This window comes from Xiphophorus hellerii, chromosome 7 (genome assembly GCF_003331165.1).
Source record: "Xiphophorus hellerii strain 12219 chromosome 7, Xiphophorus_hellerii-4.1, whole genome shotgun sequence".
Classification (NCBI taxonomy): Eukaryota; Metazoa; Chordata; class Actinopteri; order Cyprinodontiformes; family Poeciliidae; genus Xiphophorus; species Xiphophorus hellerii.
This window is the reverse complement of record NC_045678.1, coordinates 13,382,247-13,409,436: the sequence shown is the minus strand read 5'-3', so window position 1 is coordinate 13,409,436 and position 27,190 is coordinate 13,382,247. Positions and strand designations below refer to the sequence as shown.

The window sequence follows — 27,190 nt, the reverse complement described above, 5'->3', positions numbered from 1 at the left end:
TATTACAAAAGTCTCCAACTGAAGACACTGTTTTTCTATGCCAGTTTCATGAAGAGGATGCTCAGACTTGTCCATAATTTTCTTGATTTTATGTAAACTCATGAAGACGCAAGAAAAATGAAAAGAAGGAAGTATCGGTAATTTAGTTCAACTCCCAGTAACTTCTAGCAAACTCTATATGTTTATATTTTGGACAGTAGGACGAACGTCTTACAATCTTTTGACTGTTTATGATGCTGCAACAACAGATGGAAGTCATTTAAAGTGTTTCTTGTACATCTTTACCAGGGATGTCAGCAATAATGCAGGCGTCTATCTTTAAGCTAAATGTTTAAACGAAGCTTGAACCTGATTTTGCACCAAAACAAACAAATAAACTCAAATCACATCTTACGGTTTGAAATACATCTGATTGATGTTACAGCTCTGTTCATTGTGCGTTTGGCCATATTAGCTCAATGGGTCACAATAACTCAACGCTCCATCTCTAGCAAAAAACGTTTTGTAGAGTTTATCAGAGTAAAACTGTTCTCAAACTGTTTTTTTTAAACCCAAGTCAAGTAAGAAAGCAAACAAACATGTTTAATGCATGAAAAATAAATTAAAAGGGCAGCTAAGTGAAAAATACTTCAGCTTTCGATATTTCCCAGACAGAGCCTGCGTTCAGACAAACAGCTGCTAAAAAACCCAGCTGTAAGCAGCAACTCAGCAGCTGCCGCGTTTCCGTCGCTGATCACAGTTCTTTCCGTCCAAAACTCTATAAAACAACAGAATTAAAGCCTTTGTATTTTAATTAAAGTCTGTATTCACATGCTTTAAGTGCTGCAGCAGCACGTCAACATTTCATTGCTACAAATTCAAAAATGTCAAACATTAACACTGATCCAACTCTCACCTTCTCCAAACAAATAATATTGCACTTTAACATCCTTTCACACCAGCCGCTGTTATTAGCACTCTAGACACACACTTTTATATACCCATACTGGCAAACTTTTGCAGTCACACAGCTGTAGTTTATCCTCCTACAGAAACATCAGTAAGAAAGTTCTTTAAAAAAGAAAGAAAAAAAATAACACATGGGCCTAGAAATAACACTAATATCCAAAAGGAAGTATTCTACTAGTACAAATCTCAGGGGTTCTTTGCAAGTGCTATACAGCAACAACAAAAAGTGGGTTTTTTTTGTTTTTTTGTTTTTTTTTTTCCATGAAAATAAAATGCCAACTTGGCTACTGCTCTTCCTCGTTTTCCTGACCGGATCCTTCCGACCGATCGCCCTCCAGGCGATCTACAGGAAGAAGAAGAAAAGAAAAAGTTGATACAAGAGAAAGAGCGACGCTCTGTGGGTCGTTTGCGATGAGGTTTACCTGATCTGATGTGATTGAGGGACGCCAACATTCGGAGCATGAAGGAGGCCGGGACAGTGATTGTGTTTCTTGTTTCTTCCAGCATCAGCTCATTGCGGGTTATGACCTTTTAATGAGGAGATAAGAATGGTTTTAATATACGAGTTTTATTTTCTGAAACTAGTGGCAGGAACATTGAACTTTTTAATAATATTCAAAATTTTCGATTTATGTCTGTAAAGAGAGCTTTCTGGAAGTTCTTGTTGTTATTATTATTATGTTTCGTCTTCTGAAATGAACAGGGCTTCCAGCTGGACAGTGTTTAGCCCCAGGACAGAAGTATGAACATTTCAAATGAAAATTGGATGTTAAAACAAATAGCAGATTATGCGCTTCAATCTGTCAAGAATTTATTTTTTGGTTTCCACACTGCTACACCTTTGGTGTCGTGTAAAGTTGTTTTAGGGCTGGACAACAAATCAATTTTATCCGTTTTATCAGTATTTTACCAATGATCTCCTTGGGTTTCCAAAAGTTCAAAGTGATGTCAGCACGCCCAGGGCGGCCATCTTGTTTGACGAGCATCTTGTTTGACGAGCACCCCTTCTATTTTTCTTTGAATTACGGTAAACTCAACAACAAAAAAGGTCAAGAGTTTTTTCTTATGAAAATAGAGCCATAATATTACAAAAATAGAGTCATAGCAGTATGAGAATAAAGTTAAAATAATACTAGAATAAAGTCTTAATGTTACTAAAACAGGGTCGTAGTGGTCCAGACGATGACCAAGAGTAGTATGTAGAGGATGTATTGTATGTGAATGGAAATGGTTATGGGGTTGTACTGCTGATCTCACATTTGTGCTTTTATGTATTTTTTTGTTTTTATGTATTTATTCATAAATACATCTGATGTATTTGTGTCCTTTTGGATGGGCTTTTATTGTTGTGTTGCAGTTTTGCCCCTGCTTAAAGATAAATTTCTCCTATGGGAGACTAATAAAATGATCTTATCTTATCTTTAATGTTAGGAGAATGTCGTAGTAATTTTATGAAAACAAAGAAAACCAAAATATTTTTTATCCAAACTAATCTTTAGACGTTCTTGTGGTGAAATTGCATCTTTAATCTGCTAATATTATGACTGCATTCTTGTAACTAAACAAAAAAAATCGTCGTAAAACTCACAGAAGAATTGATCAGAATTGATAAAAGCATTTTCTGAAAATATTTTCTGTCATTTGTCATTTATTTTTTTTAGAAAATAGATCAGCAAAAGATGACTCAGCGATATTATTTTTAAGCTAAATCGCCCAGCCCTAAGTCGCCGCATATAATTTGTTATACCTCCTCAGCAAGGACTCTGTTAAAAGACGCCAACTGCTCCAGTGGTGACCAAATCTTGATGTCATAGTCTATCCCCGAAGAAGCCAAAACTGGAAAAAAAAAAAAAAAGCACAAAAATACTAAATTACACAGCTGCATTCCTTTCGTCTCGTTCTATGATCCGACCACCACCCTGACTGGACTCACTGGGGTCGTACGGGTGCGGCTGCAGGCAGTTGACCACGTGGTTGTCGGCTTCCAGCAGCATGAGGTGTTCTGCGGTGTGTCTGTCCCAAATGAAAATGTGTCCGCAGTCCGAACCGCTCATCACAAAGTTGTTGCCCCAGAAACACGACTCCTTTATCTGGACACGAGGGCGAGAAGCACCTCAAATGTCACACAGACGACTGCTAGAGGATACCTAAACATTACAGGTGTCTCAAGTTCCTCTGCTGCGAGAGTCATAAAAACAGATTAGCTTTCAAAAAAGGATAAATAACCTTAATTTTCTAAATGCACGTACATGTGTTGATTATCTGCGTTGAGATAAAACTAATGGATTTACCTAACCTGTCTGTTTACCAGGTGTGGTGATCAGTTCGACCGGGCTGATGCTTACCATTGTTCTGGAGTTGCGGTGGCCCTTGTAAACCATTTTCACTGAAGGTCTCCTGATATTCTGAGTTTCACTCTCCTCCATCTCTCTTCTCTCTTTCCTCCTGCGAAACAGCTCCTGGATGCGAGCTGCTGCAGAGCGCCTAGTGAAGAAAAAGCAAGAAACCCACAAAATTTAAATAACTCAAAAAACATTCGCAAATTCATGCCGAGTCATGATTTGATTTACCCTAGATTTTTACATTTCAACCACTAGAGTATTTTATAGGATCCTTTTTTTTTTTTTTTTTTTTTAGCAAAATCACCTGCATGAAGCATCAAAACATGTAATTCTTTTGAAGTCATCATGCATACAGATACAATAAATGCAGCCATGGTGTTTTTATTCACGTCGTTTGTGATCACATGCAAACACTCCATACTCAGCTCTTTGTATTAATAGCTCGAGTCAAACCAAGTCAAAACAAAAAAAAAAGGTTAGCTGAACACTGTGTGGTGCTTTTGGCTCTAGATGCTGTGCAGCAGATCACGCAGCTCCAGTGTTAGCTTGTTTTAGGTTTCCAGAGCGAGCGTGTTACCTGATCATCCTATCTCCTACTGCAGATCCTCTGGAATTAAATCTACATTCGTTTGAGGACAGCGAGTGTGAAAGCACAAAACTTAAATCAGAAAATCTATCCTTAAAAAGTGCAAAGATGTTTTTTATTTATATACATATATATATATATATATATATATATAGTACCTCTGCCCTTGCCCTCTGAATCTGGCTGGTGGGATGAGAATGGGATCGTCGTCGCTGTCGTCGGAGTCCTGGTTGCTAGGCGCCGGCTGACTCTGACCCTCCACGCTCTCCTCTCCAGCAGGCTCCGCCCTCCTGCAGTCGCCTGATGGGTTTTCGGAGCCCTCTGGCTGACTCCTCTCCTGCGGCAGAGACCCCGTGCATTCCCACTCGGCGGGACCCCGAGTCGTGGAGACGCCGAGGGGGCCGGCGCTTGAGGCGTCACGAGGAGACTCTGATGTGGCTGCTGCCAAACTATGCAGCCCAGAGGACTCACAGGGACCTGAGGAGCACAGGAAGTCACACATGGTCCAATTTATTCTGCAGTAAAATGTGGAATAAATTTGAGGATATAGTGCCAGCTAAAAGTATTCATACCCCTCGAGCTTTTTAAGATGTCACATCCTGACCTTCAATGTATTTTACTGATTTCTGATGTGAGAAACCAACAAACTGCATAATTGTGAAGCTAAAGGAAAACAATCAGTGGTTTTTAGAGTGATGTTTTTTTTCTTTAGCAATTTTCTCTTTTTAAAAAAAATAAAAGTGGCATCCATTTATATTTAGGGCCACTTTTACTCTGATACATCCAAGATGAGAACCAGTGCAACCAATTGTTTTTTGTGTGATTTCCTTTGTTCTGTGAAGCCCTCAGATGTTTTGTTGCAGAGTAAAGAGCAACAATAAAACCGAGAAACACAGCAGACAAGTCAGAGAGGAAGGTGGGAGGTTTAAAGCAGAGGAGCTGTGCACTTTATGGAAAAGTTGGAAGAAGAAATCTGTTGGCAAAAGAAAAACCCAACAACGTCTTTTGCAGTTTGTCACAAGCCATGTAGGAGACATGGCAAACATGTGAAAGAAGATGCTCTCGTTAGCAGATGCCAGAATTAAACAATCTGAGAATATACATTCCCCTAATTGGCTCTCGGCTCCCTAATTATGTACAACTCCGTTTGTGTTGCATTAAAATGCCAGTGAAGGCACTGAGGTTTACGGTTGTGACAAACAGTGACGATGCTCGAGTGGCGTCAGTACTTTTGCAAGGCACTGAACACTGCAACTATATCCATGATGGACGTGAATTACCCTGTTCTGACACCGAAGTCTCCGCTGACAGAGTCTCCTGCCTGTTTGGAGCCACGACTTCAGATGTTTTGGAGACTCCGGTGCCCATTGAGCTGGACGTGCTGCTGCTCCTGTGGAGAAAGTTAAACAATGACCAACTTAAGAAGAAAACTTGTTTGACCGTAAAGAAACCGACAAAAAGTGGTGAAGGATGGATTTTTAAGACCGAAAGATACATGATAACCTCAATCCTATGTCCGGAAACAAGTACGAACTCATTTAAGTAGGAATAAAGTCAAAGTGAAGAATCATAGATGCAACATCTTCCAGGTTAAAACAAAATAAACCTGGAATCATCCGGCTTGTTCCAGAATCAGTTTATAAATGCAAACAGAACGGGTCTAAGAGTCACATCTGCCGATTTCCAGACGCCGTCTTTATCTCTGAAGGTTTTACTGATTTTAGTAACAATCTGTCAAAATCATCCACAATATGTTCCTGCAAAACATTCTGGATTAAAACTACTGTGGCTGAATGTTGGGTAAATATGTGGTCCATTATTTATTCAACTACATATTTGGATTTCTTTATGGTTCATAAAGGAGGCGGAAAGCTCTCTATGCTCAACGTCAAAACAAAGACAGACAAGGCAGAAATATTTACAATCATTAACAAATCCAAAATCTTAGATTTGGGTGAGGAAAAAAAAAGCCAAAGTACCAGTGGAGATACTAACAGAACATGAACAAGTCTTTCGATTTGAATTGCAACCACAGGTCAGTGCTGTGCTGTTTCTGGCAAATTAATAAATTAAACGGAGCACATGTTTCTATAAAAACACCATTCCTTCTTTCAATCAGTTACTTGTTTTGTCTTTTTCATTTACATTTAAAACACCGTCAAGGCATTAACGCTAATCTGATTTTAAACACAAACTCTAAAGCTTTTTCGGCACATCGAATCTGTTTGTCACTTATTTTAATCTGCTATTATATCCGAGTCATTTATCAAGTTAAAACACAGAGTGATTTCTGATGTAGTTGACACAATTTAAGGTCTGGACAGAAACCGTTTCTCTGCTCGTCTCTCACCACTCGTCGGTGAAGTCCAGCTTGATGGTGCTGGTGGTGGTTCCCTCTGAGCTGTAGTGCAGGCTGAGGACCGGCTCTGCTGCGCTGGGTCGGGTGGTGGACGGGGTGGGGGTTGGGGTGGTGGGGGTGCTGCTGGTTGCTGCAGTAACCGATTCCTCAGGATTTGAACCTGCAGCCTCTGCTGCTCCTGACGGCAGAAACAAAATGGAAAGCAACGGCGGTTGAACCTCTCATGCTTGCAGAATGAGCAGAAGAGCGCTGGAAATGTGTAAAGAAAAACAATTCTGAAAGGTTTTGAGAACATGCAGCACAGGTTAACCCCAGAGAAAACATAAAAAGGTTCATCAACTCTTGGAGAAGAAGGTTTAAACAGATGAATTTAAGAAGAATTAAGACTGAAAAACAATCTTATAGCTTACAATATATGTGCAAAGGTGAAGATTCATTACTAGATTATCTAACTCTTAAATGTTCTAAATTGTTTAACACAGACTGAGTTTGTGCAAAGACAAACTGGAAATTAACTGTTTTTATTTATTTAACATTTCCAAACTGCATAACTCATCAAAACACATTATTATTTCCAAATGTATTCAGAAAGCACAGCCAAACAAATAAAAGTCATATTCAGACGTATGTTACATTCATATAAGGTATTTAACAGTCACTATGCTGGTTAGCTTATTACCAGAATTGATCATTTTTTATGAACTCTGCGCTTAACATCTATTTTTATTTACGGTTGGGGTTTCTGGTGACACCTAGTGGTCAGCAGAAGTACAGATGAGCCAGTTAAAAACATTAATTGTGTGCTAGAGGGTCAAATCCTCAAATCACAAAAGAAAGTGTAAAATAAGGCTGTCAGTTACACTGGATCAGCAGCGAACATTACTCTACTCCACCTACTAATAAATTTGTTTTTATAATAGGTCTGCGTCCTTAAATAAAAATATAATAAAGGAAATACCTGTCAGTTGTTTAGGTCGTGGTAAGACGTAAGGTTGGAGCCCAACTATTAACCCTGACAAACTAATTTGTTAGGATACGTTTTCACTCATGCTGAACTGCATCTCTTGCATCTTGAACAGGTTCAAGAAAAAATCTGCAGTCTGCTTCAAAATCCACACGTCTAATTCTAGTAATTAAAATCGCCATCTCATTTGCTGCACGTTAAAGGTTATGTAGGTATTGGACAAGAGGATGAATAGAGAAAGAGCTGAAACAAGACAAACAGGACAGACGCGTTCTGAGACGGAGAGAGAGGACAGAGGAAGGATGGAGAGACGCACCCTGCTGTTCATCCAGAGTCATGGATCCCAGCTGTTTGTTTACCACAGACGAAGGGGAATCTGGAACACAAACCACACAAACTAAACACTTAACAAGGAGTTCAAAGGTGAAAGCTCACACGCTCAAGATGCTTAAGCTTCACAAACGTCATTCGAGTTACACAGTTTATACGCAGCTACATGTAGGCACTGTGGCAGATTTTTACAAAGCACAAAGAGGGAGATGAGCAAACCTGAAAAGGAACAACAAAATCAGAGTCCACATCTGCTTACTGCACGAGTCCCAAAAGTATTAATATACCCTTACATTTTTTCACATTGGAATGTCCAACTTTAATTAAGTCCTGCCAAAGAACCTCAACTATATTCAGGTCTGGACTTGGACTGGGCCATTTAAAAAAAGATGCTCTGATCCAACCACTCCACTCTGGCTCAGACGCATGTTGACGGCTGAGAGGTGAACACTTTCTAAACTCTTTCGCTGCCTGCAATATTTTTTTGTCTTTAGTTATATCCATCCATCTTCCCGTCAAATCTAAACCCCGCAGCTGCCAAAGTGTTTCACTGTGGGGGCGGTGAGCTCACGAAGCATTTTGCATGAATTAGGTAGGACCTCTCATAAATCCTATGCACTGCGATTTCAAATCGACATGTAACACCGTAATCTCTAAGGATTTACTAGATGCAAGATTACTATTGTTAAATTTATTTATTTATATTCTTTTGGATAGTGGAGAGTGAAAAGTTTAGAATAACTTATGAAATAATTATTTAAACGTGTAAAATAAATTATTCAACTGGAAATAAACGCAAAAATAATTTCGTAAATATAGAATTAATTAAATATATTGATTTTCTTCTAAAAACTAGATATACATTTTTTATGACTTAATAAATTATTCCACATCAAATATTAATTTAAACTGTTGACTTCCCCCACAAACGTAGCGGGCGGATTAGGGCAGATTTACAGAGACGCTGACGTAGCGCCGCTTTAAAAGTCTCCACAACTTTCTTCCTGACCAGCCTGCTGAGCTCCTTTGGTTTTCATGATGCAATTTGTTTATTAATGTTCTCTTCAAAGAACAGCTACAATTAAACCGAGATTAAATTAAATAAGTGTGTAGTAAGTTTTCCTCGCAGTCGGTCACATTTATTTTCCCTCCAATATACTCTGAGGTTTGTGGCTGTAATGTGACAAAATGTGGAAGGGCTCAAGGGGTGTAAATACTTTTGCGAGCCGCTAAATTATTCGCCATGATAAATATTAGTATTCTGTATGTACTGCAGTCTGCTGGCTACACAATTATTATTTCTTTCCCCCCCAAAAAATGGAAATTATATCCAGCAAATGTTGGAATAACGACTACATGACAGCTGAGCAAAAGCTAAATGCAGCACCGAGCATAATATAAACGCCCCAATCAGACACGAAACATTCATTTGACCTTTGACCTCAGCTGAGCTGTCAGTCCACCTCAAGACAACTCACAACACTGACATATTCAGTGATTTTATTTACAGCCGAAATAATTAATCAGATTAATTGTGATTAATCGATTATTGAAATAATCGTCAACTAATTTAGTAATCGATTAATCGCTAGATCCAAAAAAAAAGAGCACACTCAAGAGGCGTAATTATGCCAAAACTGTACAAAAAATATAAACACTTTGGATTTAAGATAAACAAAAACCATTATCTAAAAATATATTCTGCCTAGAACTCCTCAAACGGCCTCATTTTTTGATTCACTCGATTAAAACTCTTTAAAAAATGTAATCTGGACACCTTTTGTTGTCCCGTTATTAATCAGTTAATCCAACAAATAATCACCAGATCCGCCCTGCACTGCGTTGATTTTAAGTGCAGCAGCAAGAACTGACATCAACTTTAACATGTTGATGTCAAGTATTTTTTCAGCTACAGATGCTACAAATGACCAGGTGTGCACTAAAGAAATGCTATGTTATTGCATTTTAGGCAATACCATGCTTATTTTATTATTTAAAAAAGGAACTGAATTATGTATCTGTACTTTTGATGTATTTATAATATTGTAGAAAATAAGCTTGAGTGGCAAAATGGAAAATCTGCAAAATGTTCCCTTTTTTCAATTAATCAATTAAACGTCAGAATAATAATGAGTTGTAGTCCAAATTTCATTCAACAAATTTGGTACTTGAAGTTTCATGTTTGACAGGGACTTTAGTTTCGCGTTGAAGTGATCAAACCACAGGAGGGAAGCCAGTCGCAACCAATCTTTAACACGTCTTCATCATCAACCAGGGAAACAACCACATGAACCAAACCAATCAGAGATTCACAACCGCTGGTGCCACTCCAAACAGAGAGTCTGCAGATGAAAACCCAAAGCAACGAGGAAAGGAAGGGAGTGTGAGCGTTAGTGAGTGAGGGGAGCGGAGAAGCTGCTGGCAGTTATGGGTTTGTGAAACGCACGGTGCATTAGACGGGGGTTAGTGCTGGGTTCTAGCAAGACCAGGATTTTCTGGAGCCAAAGTGAGTCTGCAAACAAACATGTCTGCCACGGTTACATGAAGAAGCTCAGACACAGAACTTGACAGGCGTTGCTGCAGGTTTGGAGGGAGGGGTAACCTGTATGGGGTTGCTTCGGAGCAGCAGAGGCGGCGGTGGCGGCGGAGGCGGAGGCGGCAGCAGCTGAGGTAGCCCTTCGCTCAGAGGCTGCAGAGGAAGTGGAAGCGGTCGCTCGCTGACCCAGTCCCGGGGGGTCGGCCAGCCGAAGCAACCTCTGCAAACGCCTACACACTAAACTTATGGGCAGCCGATGAGGACTGTACTCTGACGGAGAGGCAGAGGGGAGACAGGGACAGTGGATGAGCCATTAGGAGGACAGAAAGGGGAGGAGGAGGAGGCGAGGAGCAGAGGGACAAAGAGAGGGACAACAGGATGCTGAAGGAGAAGAAGGTGAAGCTGCTGCTGCTTCTCGAGTGGAGTGGCTCCAAAGCAGACGCTCAAACACACTCACAGATCCATTATCGCACATACTGCATTACAGAAGCACTCACACTCCTTTAAACCATTTCAGTTTGTTACATAACCACAAACTCTGATGCATTTTACTGGGATTTAATTGGCAGGAGAACAGTTCATTAGTTAAATTACAAAAAAACAAGTCTGTGTAAGTGTGGTGGGCATCTTACTCGGATCTCCCGAATCAACGCTTTGCAGAATGCCATCTCACTCCACAGGCAGAGACATGTCTCTACCAGCTTTTCACGTCTAAAAATAATCCCCCCCCAGCTCTTAAATGTTAAATAGTTCAAACTTAGTCAGACTGGACAGATCTGGCTACGGATTCTCAACTACATGTAGGTCTGGACTTTGAATGGACCAGTTGGACACAGGACCAGAGGTCTCAGAAAGCTGTGTTGAAGCACAGACTGCTACAGGAGACAAGCCTAAGGCCCTGATCTAAACCATTCAGGTCCCATCAGCTCTGAAGCGCGTTTCTTTATCTGCTGAAGAAGAGCATCAAAGTATTTATAGTGGAGATGGTGTAATTCCATCAAACATAAGTAGATTTTCATTTGTTTCCCAAAATGTTTAGCTTTGGTCTCATGTAACTAGAGCAGTTTCTTGTAGACATTTGGTGCAGCTGTCCTGTTAAGGTCTCTGCAATTTCCTCAGAGTTAAAATGAGAGTTCTCTGATTAATACAGCACACCTCAACACAACTGAATTAATGCGATGCTAGGGAAAGTATCGCATTAATGTATTTTTTACTCACATTTCACAACTATGAACTAATTAATTCACTCATGTCCACTTTATAAAATACATAAAAATTCATGATAAATGCAGGACTTTAGTTTATTTAGATAAACTAATATATCAGTAATATTTTTGATCTATTTTTCTTGTTAGGTTGTGCTTTGTTTTTCCTTTTTTTGACACACATTTCCTTTACCACAAAAATATTCCCAGTAGAGCTTTATCAAAGATCGAAAGTTGCTCTTTTTAAAGCGTCATGCAACATTGAGGTTCTCTTTAGCTGAAGCGAGGGCAAAAACATCTCTTTGCGTTGTCAAGGTTCCAGGCGCCTGGTCTACAAAATTGCAAATAAAACACAGTGAGATTTGTGGCTGTAACAAACTGTGAAACATTTCAGAGGGTGTGAATATTTCTGCGAGGCATTGTAAACAGCGGGCCAAGTTACCCCTGAGTATGCCTTCACACTGAACTAAAGTGACGCCAGTCAAAGTATAACTAAACTCTCACCCGATAGTGCAGGTTCAGAGGTGGGCGTGGCTGTGGGCGTGGGCGTCCCGGTTGTGTCCCCCTGACTCCTTTGCTCCGAATCAGGGGAGGAGGTAAGAGGAGAAGAAGAAGGGGCCGAGCTCTCTACCAAAGACGAGCTGGAAGTAGGAGGCGCAGTGACTGTTGATGACGACCCTGAGGAGGAAGAGGAAGTGGATTTGGACATCGGGGCTTCGGACGTGGCTGCAGGACTGGAAGGGACCTCCAGGGAGTCTGTCTCCACGGGCCTCTCAGGGGCCCCGGACTCCTGGGTGGAGTCTGCACCCGAGGCGGCAGGAGTGTTTGCTGAGCCCTCAGGCCGGACAGCAGTTCCTAGAAATGAGGCAATCAATTAATATAAATTGATTGCCTCCTCAGATTAATAATTGGGGACAACTTATTAATACTTACTGAATAAAAGACTAAGCTTCAGACTGAAATGCGTCACAATTTTACAGTTTTGTTTTAAATATGACTGCATATAATCAAGTTTTTGGCATGTTTTTTTTATTTTTTTTATTGTACAACACACTTAAACTAAGAAGGAATTAAAAAGCGAGACCTCACCTCTCGGCCGAGCCTGAGGTCGGCTTCCTCTGCTGCTCTGAGCTTCGCTGGCCTCTTCAAACCACCGGGACAACATGTCCGACATTCTCTGCATCAGGGACACATTCGGACTGTGCTCCCCTAAAGCGAGAGGAGGGGAAACGTTTCAAAATAACATTTGATTCTGCTCCGACAATATAGGCACATCCCAGAAAATGGTTTTCAGACGGGAAAAGCATTTCTCCAACGGTTGCATTGAAAACCAAAAGCATTCCAACATCTGGGGCCCTTTCTACCACTACGCCACGCTCTGCCCCAACCCAGTTCATGCCAGTCCTGACCTTGACAACATTGTGTTTGACTGTCCACAGTGAAGCAAGTTTCATGTTCCTGTGCAATGAGAAGGTCCCACCAGGAAGGAAATGCCTTTTTCAAAACTGATATTAGCAGCTTTTTCTTTACAAATGTGCACAAAACCTTTCTGAAATTCTGCAGATGTCAAAAAAAAAACTACAATGTTGCAATAGCAATGTTTCCATTTAATAAGATATGCAATTAGCGTAATTAAGTGTGTTCACGTGGTGAGTCATCATGGATGGATGGAAATACTTCCATGATATATATTCATATTTCAGCCACCACTCCAGAGAAAATCAGAGATCAGAGGAGAAGTCGGTATTCAGGAACTGAGGTAATACTTGAGAGAGGCTACTTAACTATGCAGAATTTTGGAGAACTCAGTTTGCAATTTCACAGAAGCGCTATGGAGTAATGACAAAAACCAAACCCGATTTATACCAGAAGATTGTTAGTGACAAAAAGCAGATGATAAAGATGCAACGAGCTAAGTGACTCTTCCATGATTTAATAAATTCAAGGTACTGAGCTAAAAACAATTATATTTCTGACAAAAAAATAACATGATTTTGTTCCCCTGGTTGCTAACGCACGCTATTCATGCACAACAGCAAATCATTGTATGGGTTCATGTTATTTGTACCACATCTTGATGGAAAGCTACACTGGTTGCTCAACTTGTTTGATTATCGTGCTGAATTATTTTATCATGTAAAGTGTTATAATTGTACATTTATGATTTAAGATGCTATGTTATAAATGTTATTAAGTTTGCATAACTGTTGTTTTGCAACGTGAACCCCAGGAAGTGTAGCCATTGTTAAGGCAATAGCTAATAAGGATCCTAATAAACAATCTTCTGTGTTTATTGAGGATTGTTGCTCGAGACTTGGAAGATGAAAGTGTGAAGAAGCATGAATGAAAACATTTGGGCAGGCTTGGCGCTCTCTCCTGAAATGTGAGAGGTCTGCTTTAAACGAGGAGTAGAACATTCTGTGATCTTACCATCTCTTTCTCTTTCGCTCTCAGGACGGGCTCGGGGACCGGTGTCGGACCAGTCCCCCCGCAGCCGGAGTCGCTTCACCGGAGGCTGCCTTAGCTGTGGAAACACACACGCAGTCAAAGATTAGCGGTTTGTCAGTCAAAGCACAGTCAAAAATAACTCTGCTGCCAAAGCAAAACACTGCCCGTCTCTGTCGGCGTCCTCTCCCACCCCTCTGGCAGCACAACTAAGGCTGCCCCCTTTTTTCCAGTCCCTCGGATGCTTTGCGGTACAACCGACCGAGAGCCAGAAATAGAAAATCAAGGTCTTAGTGGAGGGACTTTCAACTGCTTCGCACAGGAAATGTCATCAGGGTCTGGACAGGTGGTGAGAAGCAGCGCAGACGGGACAAGACAGGAGGAGGAGATAAGAACGAAAAAGACCAGGAACTAAATGAGGTCAGAGGTGGAGGAGAAAGACAGATAAGAGAGGTGCCTGCGCCCCCCCTCCGCCCCCATACCCTGCACTGTACGCCTCAGCTCAGACTATTTCAGTGGGTTGAGGAACGCCGTCTGCGTCGGTCGCTGTATTTGGAAAGGAATGTGTGAGTGTGTGCACCTCGACACAGCTGAAACCCAGGCACCATGATCAGGCACATTTAGACGAACAACCGGAGCACAGATTTCCTCACTGGTTGTCACAGTTTCATACTAACATTACACAGTAAAGGGGGGAGGAGGGGAAATGAAGAAATTATCCTTGGTGCTCTTCCAATTCTTCACTGCAGCTCAAAAGATGCGACTCTTTTTCCAATCAATAAACCTTCCATACCTGAGCACTAACAGGAGGGAGCAACACTCTTCGGTGAGGAAGTTGCTAACAGGGGAAGATTCAAAGTTGCTAATAGCTGTTTAAATATGAAGAGAGAGGAAGCACAGAAGCTATTTTAAAAAGTGAAACTATTTTCTGCAGGTTGAGACAAGTTTGTTCAAGCTGTGAGAGCGAGCCAGACTCTCAGGAGATAAATCTGAATAAGTTCCAGCAAGAATGATGCTTTTGTTTCATCCGTACGGAGTCTGTAAGGGAAAGTGCTACATTTTAAAATGTTGGCAGCCTTTAATCAAACTGCTGTTTTAGTTACCCTGAACTCTTCTCTCAAACAAACCGTCTGACCTCTTCCCCTGAAAAATATGAACAATTATGTTTTAAATGATGAAATCTGAGGAATCTGAATGGGATAAAATCAACAGAAAAAAGGTTCTACAGTAACCAAAGACTAGAAATTGATGATGAAACTTTGATGACATAACTTGAATAAAGTATGCATACTTGCTCTTCACAGCATTTCATGACAAACATTTTCAATCCACTTGGATTTTTGTTGTGTAAACCTGATGGATGGATAAACAGATGAGGGCAGACAGACGGACGGACAGACGGACAGACAGAAAAAGTTTAAATGATTGATTAGGGAAAATTATCTGGAATTTTAAATATTTTTTTCCATACTTTGTTTTCATTTTCAATACTTATACAGAACTTGAAAATACCTAAACTCCATGCTTTTCCAGACTGTGTAGGAACCATGGAGAATCGTTCTATAAAGCCAAAAAGCTTTCCTGACAGAAACAGATGACGCATCAAAAAAAAAAAAAAAAAAAGTAAAATCTCCCTGTAAGAAATGAACACTACATTCAGATGCTGCTGCATAAAAGAAGACCACAAAATGTTGAATGTTCAGTGTTGAAAAGTGACAAAGGAATCAGGAAAAAAAAAAAAGGCTACAAAGCATTGCAGTGTGACCTCACCTCCTCCCTCCTCTCCTCCGACGGGCCCTTGAGCTCCCGGGCCTGGTCATCTTTGGGGTTGAAAAGGTAGATGTAATCCGAGGAGTAGCTGACTAGAACCTCTTGACCGTCCCCGCTGTAGCAGAGAGACGTCACCCTGCACGACTTGTTGGACAGGTGGGAAGGTACGAACCGCACACACATGCCCGTCGTTCCCCGGCCCATGTAGTTACCTGAGTAAGAAAGGAAGATGTATTGAAGACGTGACTATCCGTTTAATTAGTCCCAGTAATCAGATGTGAAATGGGTGCTTAGAGTTTGATTGCTTTCATTTCCCCCCCCATATATTACACAACAAGAATAATTTATAATGTAGAGACAGACTGTATTATTCTGAAAACCATAGAAGAGCTGCTTTGTCACTTAAAATCCAAATAAGCTGCAGCTTGCCACACACCAATACATTCGTACATCTTTGAAAAGCAGAAGTGGAGCCTACTGCACAACCATCGAGGATGCAGTAAGTGGTTTCTGTATGGTAAATCAACAACAAAACACTTATCTTTTCCAGCAGCCATTGTATAGCGCACACAGCAGTAAAGTCATTTGACCAAATATGCTAGTGCTCCACTTGGGTTGCCAGGTGACAAGCTGGGCTTTGCATAATATGTTCCCTTTAAATCTTACTGAAATCAACATAAATACAAAGAATCGAAACAGGGGCAGTTTACCTGTGGCTCTGGTTCCCAGCATGCGTCTGTCATAGATTCGCACTGAGCTGTCTGAGCAGCCCACAGCCAGATAGTATGGCACCAGAGGTGAGATGGATATGGAGGTCGCCGCTCTTCGGCAGTTAATCAGAATGTCCTGGGATCAAACCAAACGCCACAAGGTGAAGCTCAGAACGACATAAACTGGTAATCTGTTCAATAAAGCCTAAAATCCAAAAAACAGGGAATTAAAAATATAAATAAACATCCAGAGTCTAACTTCCCGCAGAGACTGCTGCAGGCAGGAAGTGAGACTGGTTTGCAGGTACTGCACAGGAATAAACCTGCACTTAAATGCATCCTGTCACAAGTTTTTGTAAGAAAAAAATGGCATAGAAGACCAACGTGTGATGACTTTTTTCAGCTAATGTGTTTAAACTAGAACAAGATTTTATAAAACCGGAAGAGCAACCTTGTAGTGCTTTAATGTAGCTACAAGTACACATTTCTAAAAGTTAAAAAGTTAAACTAATTCATTTCTTATAACTAAAGCAAAGAAATATATGGATAAGGGCAGTTTTCTTTTGGTAAAGCTGCACAACATATCAAAACAGAGCATCAGTGTTTGCAAAATGTATGTTATAAAGAACTGCTTAGAGTGCAGTAACTGTTGGTTAATATCTTAAAGAGAACAGGAGAAAAGTAAACATGCTTGCACAGACTAAATTGCGAATGCTACAATGAAATAATCAGTATTCTAATTTGTGCAAAGCATCACGATACATACATTTTTAAAAATGTGAAATGGTTCATTTTCCAGAATTTTAATCTCCAACGTACAAGAGCATCTCTGCTTTCAGCTTATCCATATCTCCTCTCATAAGGAACAGAACCAGGGTTAAGCAAGGCAACGACGACGCCACCTGGTAAAACTATTCAAGCAGTTTTAAGGTCATGGGTTCTGATCTGAAGAACGAAACATGAGACAGCAGCCACGCAAAGGCTTCTGCAACGCAGGCAGCCTGGACTGAAGTCAAGAAAACAGTTTGCCGAAGTACTTCAGAAAGAAGCAACAGCGCCACAAGGTTGACCTTCAACACTATGAGGATTTAGTAAAGGCTCAATTATTTCTGCAACTTCCTACTGATATTACTAGAATTAAAAACAGCCCAGTTGTCAGCATACATCCTTGCAGTCTTCTTTAGTGCAGCTGGTTTTTGTGCGAAGGTCAAACCACCGCACTGTTCCGTCCTCCCCACACGACAGGAAAGTGTAGGGATCATTTGGTACAGTCATAATCTGAGAGGAACAAAATAAACACGGTCAGAGAAGAGGTCATTAAGTAAAAGTAGCATTTCATTGGCGGAGCAGTTCAGCACCTCGTAAGCTGTGCCGTAGTGGCAGGTGAACTGACACTGCCGATTGAACTCGGGACTCTTTTCGGTGTGGGTGTAGAAGATGACGCCGTCTCCGGAGCAGGAGACGATTTCCTGATCGTTTGTGTGAGGCATGAACTTCGCACTGAAGATGTTCGCTCGATGGCCAGAGCGGATCGACTTCTTCACCTGAAGACGGGAAAATAAAAGTGGACATTTACGGTTAATTTGGGGTACCTAAAGCTCCTGTTCAGCTTAAACTTACATTTTTTAGATATACACGCAGTACTTAATTGTTTCTAAATATTATTTTAGCAATGTTTTACTGTCTGCATATTACAGCCTTTTTTCAAAGAAAGAAATAAGCAGCAGTTGATGTTTACATACGCTGTATAAAAAACTTCTTTTTCTTACTGTCTGACATTAAATCAGAGTAAATATTGTCTACGTTAGGGCATTTTGCTAAATAAGGTGGAATCATCTAAAGTTTTCTCAAATTCAGAAGCTTATATCCTTTTCCTTAGCACAGTCACGTTCAACAAATTTGAATATTCACTCCAATGAGGCTCGTTTGTCAGATTAAAAGTGCATTTAAAAAATAACCTTTAAACAGGTATTAAACACGCTTTTCCACAGACCCATATTTCTGCATTAAAAATATTTTTTATTGGTCTAATATAATATCCTAACCTTAAACGTCATGTTTTCATTTGCTGTAAGAGGAAAATCATCATGATTAGCAGAAATAATGATGCCAGGACTACAGCTCGCCTCAGCACCAAACGTAAACTACTGAAACGGTAAAATGAATTATACCAGAAAATCTAACAGGTTTGTTTGCTTCTTCAGTGCCACATCATATTTTAGAATTTAAATATGTTTTATATTCCTGTTGCAATAACCTGCTCATATAAACTGCATTTTATGAACTCCAACAGCAAAGTAAGTAAGTTGTGTGAAAAGCAGGGCGACGTAGAGCTCCCTTTTTGAGGTGCAATTTGTCTCCGACTGTTTCTGTAATAGTGGTGAACTTCACAGGTTACGACCAACCTTCTTGTTGTACGGGTTAGTGATGACCAGAAAGGTGTCGTCTGACCCCGAGAGGATGTATTCGCCTGTGTCGTTCCAGGATATTGTGTTGACCTGAGAGGAGATGAAGGAATAAAGTGTTTACAGGGCTGACGGAAAACTAATTTGGAAACTTCATGACTGCATTCTGGCAATAGGAGACAATACTAAAAACTGTAGACATCTACTAATAAAATTTCTTTATCATCTTAAAGTTCCTTTTACTTGTGTTTCTCTCTTTTATTTTGGATTCTTACTCTTCGTATTGTTGTTTAAATCAAATAACCATCCACATACTTGTGTGGACAGCCACAAATATCAAATTTTACAAGACTGGTTTGAATTGAGTTAGTATAAATATCCACATTGATGTTTAAATAAAAACATAACACGCAAGTTAACACAAATCTGACAATTAGTTAAATGTTTCTGTATCACAACTGAACAAAAAAAGTAGAAAATTTTACCATTTAACATGTCTACTGGTTTTGCAGACTAAGCAAACAGATTTCAACAGGGAGATTTTTTTGTAAAATGTGGAAGAAAACACTTGTCTTAAAATAAGTTAATTATTTCCTCTTATCTGTATGGAAAATCACAAGAGCAACCGTATAAATGATGACACAGCCAAAAATGTTTACGCTCCCTTTAGTCCGCTTTATTAATCCAAAAGAAGATTTATTTTAAACTTACAAAAGATCATTTTAAACCAAAACAGGACAAAAAAAATATCTGCATTTTTAAATAAAAGAAAGATGACGTTCTAAATCAAATCCAGCTTCTAAATTTTCACTCAAATCCTAGATTTATATTTGTGTTTTTGCTCATATTTCGCTGAGCATCAGCAATAATTGAACAGCAATTGCTCCCAGGCTCTACGTTCCCAGCAGCAGAAACAGAACAAAGCCTCAGAGCTGCTTGTTTTCTGTTTGTTTGCAGATCAATATTTCATTACGACCTGCAGCCTCGTTCAGCGCTCCGTCGTGACAGAGCGGCTCGCTGCAATCAGTGAGATCACTCTGGGCTCAGAGCTGCACTGAAAAACAAACCCACACCTCTGCAAGAGCCGACGCTTCAAACTCACTAATGAGTAGAGATGAGCCGATTCCAGTGAAAAATCATGGGTTTCATTTATTATGATGTTTTTTTTTTTTTTTTTATTTAAAAACACGGCATTGACTATTTTTTTATTGCCTGAGCGTTCACTGGGAATCTCCCGTAAATCAGTTTCTGTCGCTGATGATGAATTAAAATGACTTTCGATGTTTTCTTCCTGTTTTGTTGTGTTTAAGCATCTTACATCATCATCTGGTTTCCTGGTTTCCAGTCCACAAATAATAGCATAAAATAAAAATCCACCTCAAAGTGGAGGAGGAGCTGATTTTAGCAGAAAAACATGTTTTTGATTAAAACCCTTAATGAAACCTATTTTTACGCATTTCCTTTCTTTCTCCGTGTAGAACTTTAATTGTCTGATATTTTAATTTCTCCATCGATTTCAAACACGGCGAGGACAAACACTGACTTCTTATTTTATCTGTAAATACAATCATGTTGCTCAACGCCAAAAGCACTAAAACATAAGGCACTGCTCTTAATAAAATGAGAAGAAAATCGGATAATGAAGCAACTCCTGGTAAAAAAGGCTCACTGGAAGACAGGGCAGTTTATGGAAGTATTTTTTTCTTTACCAGTAATTAAAGCAGCTACCAAATTCAGAGCAAATATTCATCTCATTCAATAGCTTCTGTTTATAGCAAAGCTGCATAAACAGTCATTTTTAAAAAAATAAAAATTCCTAACTAACTTTTCTGTCATATTTCTGCGCTGCATTTAAATTAACATTCCTGTGTTTCCTAGAAGAAGAAAAAAGAAAACTCAAATCTAAACGAGAGAAAACCCCAAAGCACAAATGCTTTATTTAGTCCCATTACTGAATGCATATCGTCTTGCTCAGCATATGTTCTGACTCAACACATTTAAAGGAACAGAAACACCACAGATTGTGACTGCCAACGCTCCTATATTTAGACAGACTGGATTTATCAAATAAAAAGGCTGTACAGGTAGTAATATCAGAAAACATGAGTGCTTCCATGACTTCAACGTTCAGTAATCCTGGGTGTTTTAGACTGTGTGATAAATGACCAAACAAGAAGCAGATGGCGCTGTCAAAAGAGGGTTAATGACTGGTTTGGCTTCATCTCTGCAATATTAAAGACTTGTGCATTTAATCAAATGGATTAACTGGAACCGTTAATCCATTTGATTAAATGTTTCAGTTAATCAAAAATAGAAACCTCTTTAAACAGAAACATATTAATTAACCTTTAAGCTGTACAAAAATGCTATAATTATATTTTTAAATGTCTTTTCTTGAATATTTTTTCATTAAACAATCCTCTAAAAACGCTGCATGTCGTACTGGAAGGTGAAACTCCACTTCAGTCTAAACTCTGCTAGCAGTTTTCCTTCTATAATCCTCCATATTCCTATAAAATGTGACCAGCTACAGTGTCCCTGCAGAAGACGACCATCCCCACAGCATGATGCTGCTGCCACCATGTTTGTAATGTAGTGTTCATTTCCATCAGATACAGTTCTTTGCATACAAGCCAAAAGTTTCCTGTACAACCAGAGAGCCATTTCTGCCCTCAGTCCAGCTAAATAAAAAAAAATTTGAGTCGTGAATGTTGCATAATCTTTTGTGAAAAGACAATCTGAAATTTTTAAGTGAATATCTACAATAGGAAATTTGTGGTTGTTTTTATAGGATCACCGTTTTGTTTTCAAGTTTCAAAACAAAGAAAAACATAAATCACTTACAAAAAGCACTTAGTATTGAGGAGAACAAATATAACAAATATTACTGATATTTGTGTCAGTCTGTTGTGAAAATTTAATGCAGGATTTATTCCGTACAAAAAAACCTAATAAAATCTGCTGAAATCTGCATTTGTTATATTTATATGTATATATAATCTATATTTTTCTGCACTGTTTCAGGCAAAGTAAGAGGGATGAATGCAAATGCACCACAGCTTTTAGATTTCTTTACGAAAAACGAAAACAAACAAACTTGAAAATCCTTCGTCATTCAGTACTTTGCGTTAGACTATCAGCTATTAAACACAATTAAATTTGAGATGCAATGTGGAAAATTTCAAAGAATATGCTAACTTTTAAGACAACATATATAACCTGACAATGCAAAGAAAAAAAAAAAAAAAAAACACGCTAAAGGTTAAAAAAAGAAAATTAAAAATAAAACTTAAAAAAGGTAGGCAGCTCTCTTAGGTCGTGCGAGTGTTGCTGCGGTGTTTTGGTCGGACTGAAGTCCTGCCTGAAAGCGTCACGAGACGCTGTGTGACTGATCTGTCAGCTTCAGGTTTCCTGTAGGCATCAACCACCTGACCTGCAGCCAGAGCTCTGCTCGAGTTTACATACCGACCGAGGGGAAAACAACATACAATGCGGTTTTCTTCAAGACAAAATAAACTCTTAAAACAGGATAAAAAAATGTTTTAAAAAAAGGGGCTCAGAAATGCAGAACACTTACACAACCATCGTGGACGTTGAGTGTCGCTTCTAGTTTCAGCCTCTGGACAAATTCTCTTCTACCTGCAGAAATGACAAAAGCGCTTTTAAACCCGCTGACATTCATTTGGGTCGGTACCGAGAGCTGGAACACTTTGACACATTTAATATTTGTAATAAATTAGTGTAGAGTGCACTGTATTATTCTTGTTTGCAGAAATTCTGCTGCTGCAGAACGAGAGCAAGGAAGCAGAAAGAGGAAGGCGTGATGACTCGCTGACCTCGGTTTAAAAGCAGAGTTCTGTCAGGATCTGCAGAAGCCGCCACGTTCCTGAGATCAGTCTGGGGATGTCGGCTTTGTACTTTGAGTTTGAGCTGTGAAATTCTGCAGCTGCTGTTTGCTCAGACGGAAAACTGAACCTGCATTGCCTTGTTTAAAATTCAGGAGTCCGGGCGGCGTGGAGAGGCATGTCACGTGTGAAGGTGCTGAAAACGTTGCCGTGCTGGAGACGCCAGAACGTCCAACAGCATTTATTATAATAAATACTGAGACATTCAGAAATTCACACAAAAATATGTATTTGTTAATAATTTAGGATTGTACTCTGAGTCACATGTTAGTTGAGAGCAAAAAGTTAAGTATTGTTCAAAATACTTATAGTTCCTCTAATTGCAAAGAATTATTATGATCAATAATTTTCCTCCCTTTTCTTTCTTCTCCGTTGTTAACTATTTTCTATGAGCTTTAGCTTCTCTAAAATATACAGTTCAGACCAAAAGTTTGGACACACCTTCTCATTGAATTCAATGAGAAAGTGTGTCCAAACTTTTGGTCTGTATTGAGTACAGACCAAAAGTTTGGACACACAGTTGTATCCAAACTTTTGGTCTGTACTGTACATCTGGCATTAAAAGGGAAGTTGCCCTCTAGTACTGCCACAATTTGACATAATGACAAATTTTGTTGGACGATAAATAGTCCCAGAAGTTATTGAGATAAACAATAATATTGTTGTTTTGAGATCATTTTCAAGTAGTATAATAGTAATGGCGTAATAATGCAAGTGTACATTCTCAAAGCTCAATAAATTTTAATTTTTGATAAACATTTAACACTAAACTGGAAGACATTTTAAATCTCCGTAAACACAACTGCCCTTCACAAAAGGGTCTATTAGAGACTAATGCACCAAACTGAATCCATCTGTCATAAAGTATTTGGTACAAAAAGAGAGAGAGAAACAAAAACAAAAAAAATTAATTAATGATTAAAAATTAATCATGCAAATCAATCTCGTTTTCATTTATCATGCGGTTAATTGATTTACTTCTTATTTTGACAGACTTACTATCAAATGATATTTGAAACGTCTAAAATCTCCAAACGCTGAAATTATTGTTGGGATTTTTACTTCTAATATTTTTATCATCAACTGTTGATCATATGAGATTAGCCATAAATATCAATACATTTAGAAATATTGATAAATGCTATTACTGTGTGGCATTTAGCAATAGAATTGCACCATTTAATGTCATTGCTGTCCTGAAGAATTTTAATTTACTCTCTTGGTTTTATTTTGTTTTTAAGAAAATTCGGTGCGTTAACAACAGAGACGTGTAGTCACAGCCATACAAGCTATTGCCAAAAAAAATAAAATAGACTGAAATTGATTTTTTTTTATTCTTTTTATCAGAATTTTCATCATTATCACAATATATGCTAAAAAATACTGACATTTAAGTCTATATATAACCCATCCCTAGTTTCCACATATATTGTGGACATACACAGTGAGGTTGATTGGTTCTGGAAATATTATATCCCGACAGAAACTGCGTCCAAGCAGATTGGAAAATGTAAGTTTTTCCCTCAGTCATTAGCGCAAAAAAACAAAAAAAACAATAACAATTTTAATTTAGTGGAGGTGAAGAAATTGAGCAAATAAAGCTGCTCATAGAAACATTTGTTCTGAATTTATTCCTTTTCTTATATTTAACAATCTATGTGGTTGAAATCGCAAAAGAACCAACTCAAATCCCACCGTGTCTTCAGTTTCGCAGTTTATCTCCCCGCTTCACCTTCTGACGCCGCCGTTCTTAACACTAAATATATCTGATAAGAGGTGTGACCCACACATCCCTGCATGCATCCTCGCGTGCACAAACCCAGCGCTGACTTTATCTCGGCTGGGCTAAATACGGCACTGACTAAACCTCTGAGGCACCAGCTCCACCTCAACAGGCTCATATCTCCTCATTCAGGCCTCCGACTGAACGGTGCGACACAACAGGTCCTGGAGATCGACTGCGTCTCCCAACGGCGGCCATCTTTACTGATTGGTTTATCTGCGCTGTTCAAAACCAACAAAAGCACAAATGATGACAGGAAACCTTTGCTTTGGTGGACTGAAAGAACCTAAAGCTGGAATTTCAATCAAGATAAACCGTGTTTAGCAGCTGACTTTACATGTTTTAATCCTTAATGTGAATATGATAAAGGAATATGAGCAAAGACAAACTTTTTTTTTTTTTTTTTTTTTTTTTTTTTTTGTAACCCCTCCAGGGGGTCTTTTTGTGGGCTCTAGTGTCCCTTTTCATGAAGTAGGCTGACAGGAAAGGGGGAGGGAGAGGGGGGAAGACATGCGGTAAATGTCGCCGGGTCCGGGAGTCGAACCCGCGACAGCCGCGTCGAGGACTTGAGGCCTCCAAATGTGGGTCGCGCCAACCCCTACGCCACCACGGCACACCCACAAAGACAAACTTTTAACGTTAGATTACCCAAAAACTTAGCAGGTAAGACTTTAATTGAGCAGCAGACAAATTGTCTTTTCAAACCTTTTTATTTTATGTGCACAAGAAGCTCTAGAAAAGTCAAAATAGAGATGATATTAATCTGTTTCAACATGCAGCACAGAGAAAATCCCAAAGACTGTTAACAAACTTCCAATACAGGCAGACAGAAATGGAAATCTATTACGTTATCGTCTGTTTTTTTTCCATTTTAAAATCCTTTTAAAATGCAGAAGAAACACAACAAATGGTTGCCTTTTAAATCATTTTAGACTGTAGGTTAAATCAGTTTCACATAAGCCAACTTAACCACGCTGTAAAACTGAGGATTTTCTTCTAACATAGGAGTTGGCTATTCTCAAACTTTGATCAAAATCTGATAAAGCAATCAAACATTGGGTTACAGAAGCATAAAGTTTCAGTCTTTCTGGAAGCCTTTGGGTTTTTTTCCTGTCTGCATCCTGAATCAAATTAAATAATGTTCTATAAGATTCGTTTCGCTAATGTAATCTGCCTGTTCCGGTTTCCAGTACTTTCCAATACTATTACTGTATAACTTTCCAAATGATAGTTCAAACAATCTTGAAGACACAATTTACTACCTTAGATTTACCATTAAATTAATTATATTATTCTCCTTTTTAACAAAACCTAAAAATGGAAATAGATAAGCTGGTTGCTTTATGCTTTGTATGTACTTTAACTGAAAAATACATATACTTCTTTTGTTAACTAATGTTTAACTAATTTTATTCTTGCTTTACTTTGAACCTTTAAATATTTCCCTGTTCTGCAAAAGTTACATTGTTGAATGTCTGTGACATAATTTCTATTCTTCTCTTGCTCTGCTCATTATTGTAAATTAAAGGATTTAAATTTGTTATTTTACTTTTTAGCTGTCAGAAGAAGTGAGCAAGGCTGCCCTGCCCCCACCTGTTGCTACAGAAAGAAATTTTAAGTTTTTGTAAATTGCTATTAAAAATAACATTTTGAAAAAATGTATGAAATACTCTCATTATTTTGGTGCAGATTTGGCAAAACAACCTCAGATTTTCATACTGGTTCTGGATGTTTCAATTGTTTTGCTATTTGTAAAATATATTTAATATTTGAAGGAGATCTGTAATGGCAATTATACATCAAAACTGCTTAAAACACAAACTACATTTTTAATCTAATTTTTAATCAACAAATTAAAATGTTTTTGTTTGTTTGTTTGTTTATTTTGGTACGATGCCTTTGGAGGGTTTTTACAAATTGTTTTTCACATAATTGACGATACATTTCTGACACTAAACAAGTTTAAGTTCTGTTAAAACACCAGGACAACTACTTTTCACAATAAAAACCAATTTTTGAGTGCTGAAATACTCCAGGGATGTGACATAGACGTTTACTTTATGTCTCAAGCAGTTAATTGATCCATAATTGATCCGTGATCATGAAACTAGATCATCCCAGAGTACTGTAATATCACCAATCTGTTGCCTGGCACATAGACACTGTGTTATGGATTAAATACTGTAATCTGAAGTGCTAAATGATCTGGAATTCAGTAAACATCCAGCTTTAGCCTCAATAAAGTGGCTAAATTGATGGAATAAGCAGAATAAGATCTCGGTTGATACAAGGATTAGTTTGACTTGAGGAGCAATCCAACTCTACTGCTTCCGATTCAGCTAAAAACAAACAAATCAACACACGTCCTGTCACATATGTCAGCGTTAGCATAGCGACTTGGTGTTTTGTTCCTACCTAAATAGCTGGTTCTGATGGAGTTCGGGTCCCCGTATCCAATCAGACGTTTATTAACATCCCAAACCAGGTTCCCAGTGCAGGACATTGCGACCAAGTGGGTTTGTTTTTAGCTGACAATAACATCTAAACTAAGCTAACCCTTCCTCGGACGGCGTCGTCTTTTTGTCTGATTTCCATCCACTTCGGTCCCTTTCTGTCGGGACGGCGCTAGCTGGATGTGGCGCTCAGCATCGCCGTGGAGGGAAAGTCGCCTCCGTCCGAGCCCCGCCGTCAGTCCCTCAGAGTCCACACGGTCCGTGTCTCCGCTCTACGGAATCCAAACTATCTGCCTTTCTAGCCTAGCCTGGTTTATTTCTTTCTGTGGATAGCGGTCAGCTGGATCAAAACAACGCGAGAAAGTGCGTGCTTTAGACAAAAAAAGGCAGGTGCGTTCGTTTTCATACGCCTGGAAGAAACGGCTGTCGGAGTCTTTGTAAATACAATA

General features: G+C 39.1%; 1 protein-coding gene across 5 annotated transcripts; it reads right to left on the bottom strand.

Moving 5' to 3' along the window:
• Positions 1 to 436: 436 nt before the first annotated feature.
• Positions 437 to 27,091, bottom strand: dcaf6 (ddb1 and cul4 associated factor 6). Of its 5 annotated transcripts, XM_032567387.1 has the most exons (21): positions 26,704 to 27,091; positions 22,178 to 22,239; positions 18,601 to 18,693; positions 17,554 to 17,739; positions 17,360 to 17,473; positions 16,196 to 16,331; positions 15,486 to 15,697; positions 13,701 to 13,794; positions 12,360 to 12,479; positions 11,775 to 12,125; positions 10,132 to 10,335; positions 7,516 to 7,575; positions 6,227 to 6,413; positions 5,157 to 5,266; positions 4,035 to 4,353; positions 3,868 to 3,909; positions 3,294 to 3,432; positions 2,882 to 3,038; positions 2,696 to 2,784; positions 1,371 to 1,476; positions 437 to 1,291 (listed from the first exon to the last, which is right to left on the bottom strand). In XM_032567387.1, the coding sequence occupies exons 1-21, from the start codon at positions 26,789 to 26,791 to the stop codon at positions 1,233 to 1,235; spliced, it is 2,928 nt and encodes a 975-aa protein (XP_032423278.1). In that variant the 5' UTR covers positions 26,792 to 27,091; the 3' UTR covers positions 437 to 1,232. The 5 variants fall into 5 exon arrangements, with proteins under 5 accessions (XP_032423278.1, XP_032423282.1, XP_032423279.1 ...); XM_032567391.1 differs by lacking the exon at positions 22,178 to 22,239; XM_032567388.1 differs by lacking the exon at positions 3,868 to 3,909 and having other exon boundaries at positions 26,704 to 26,791.
• Between the last annotated feature and the right edge of the window lie 99 nt (positions 27,092 to 27,190).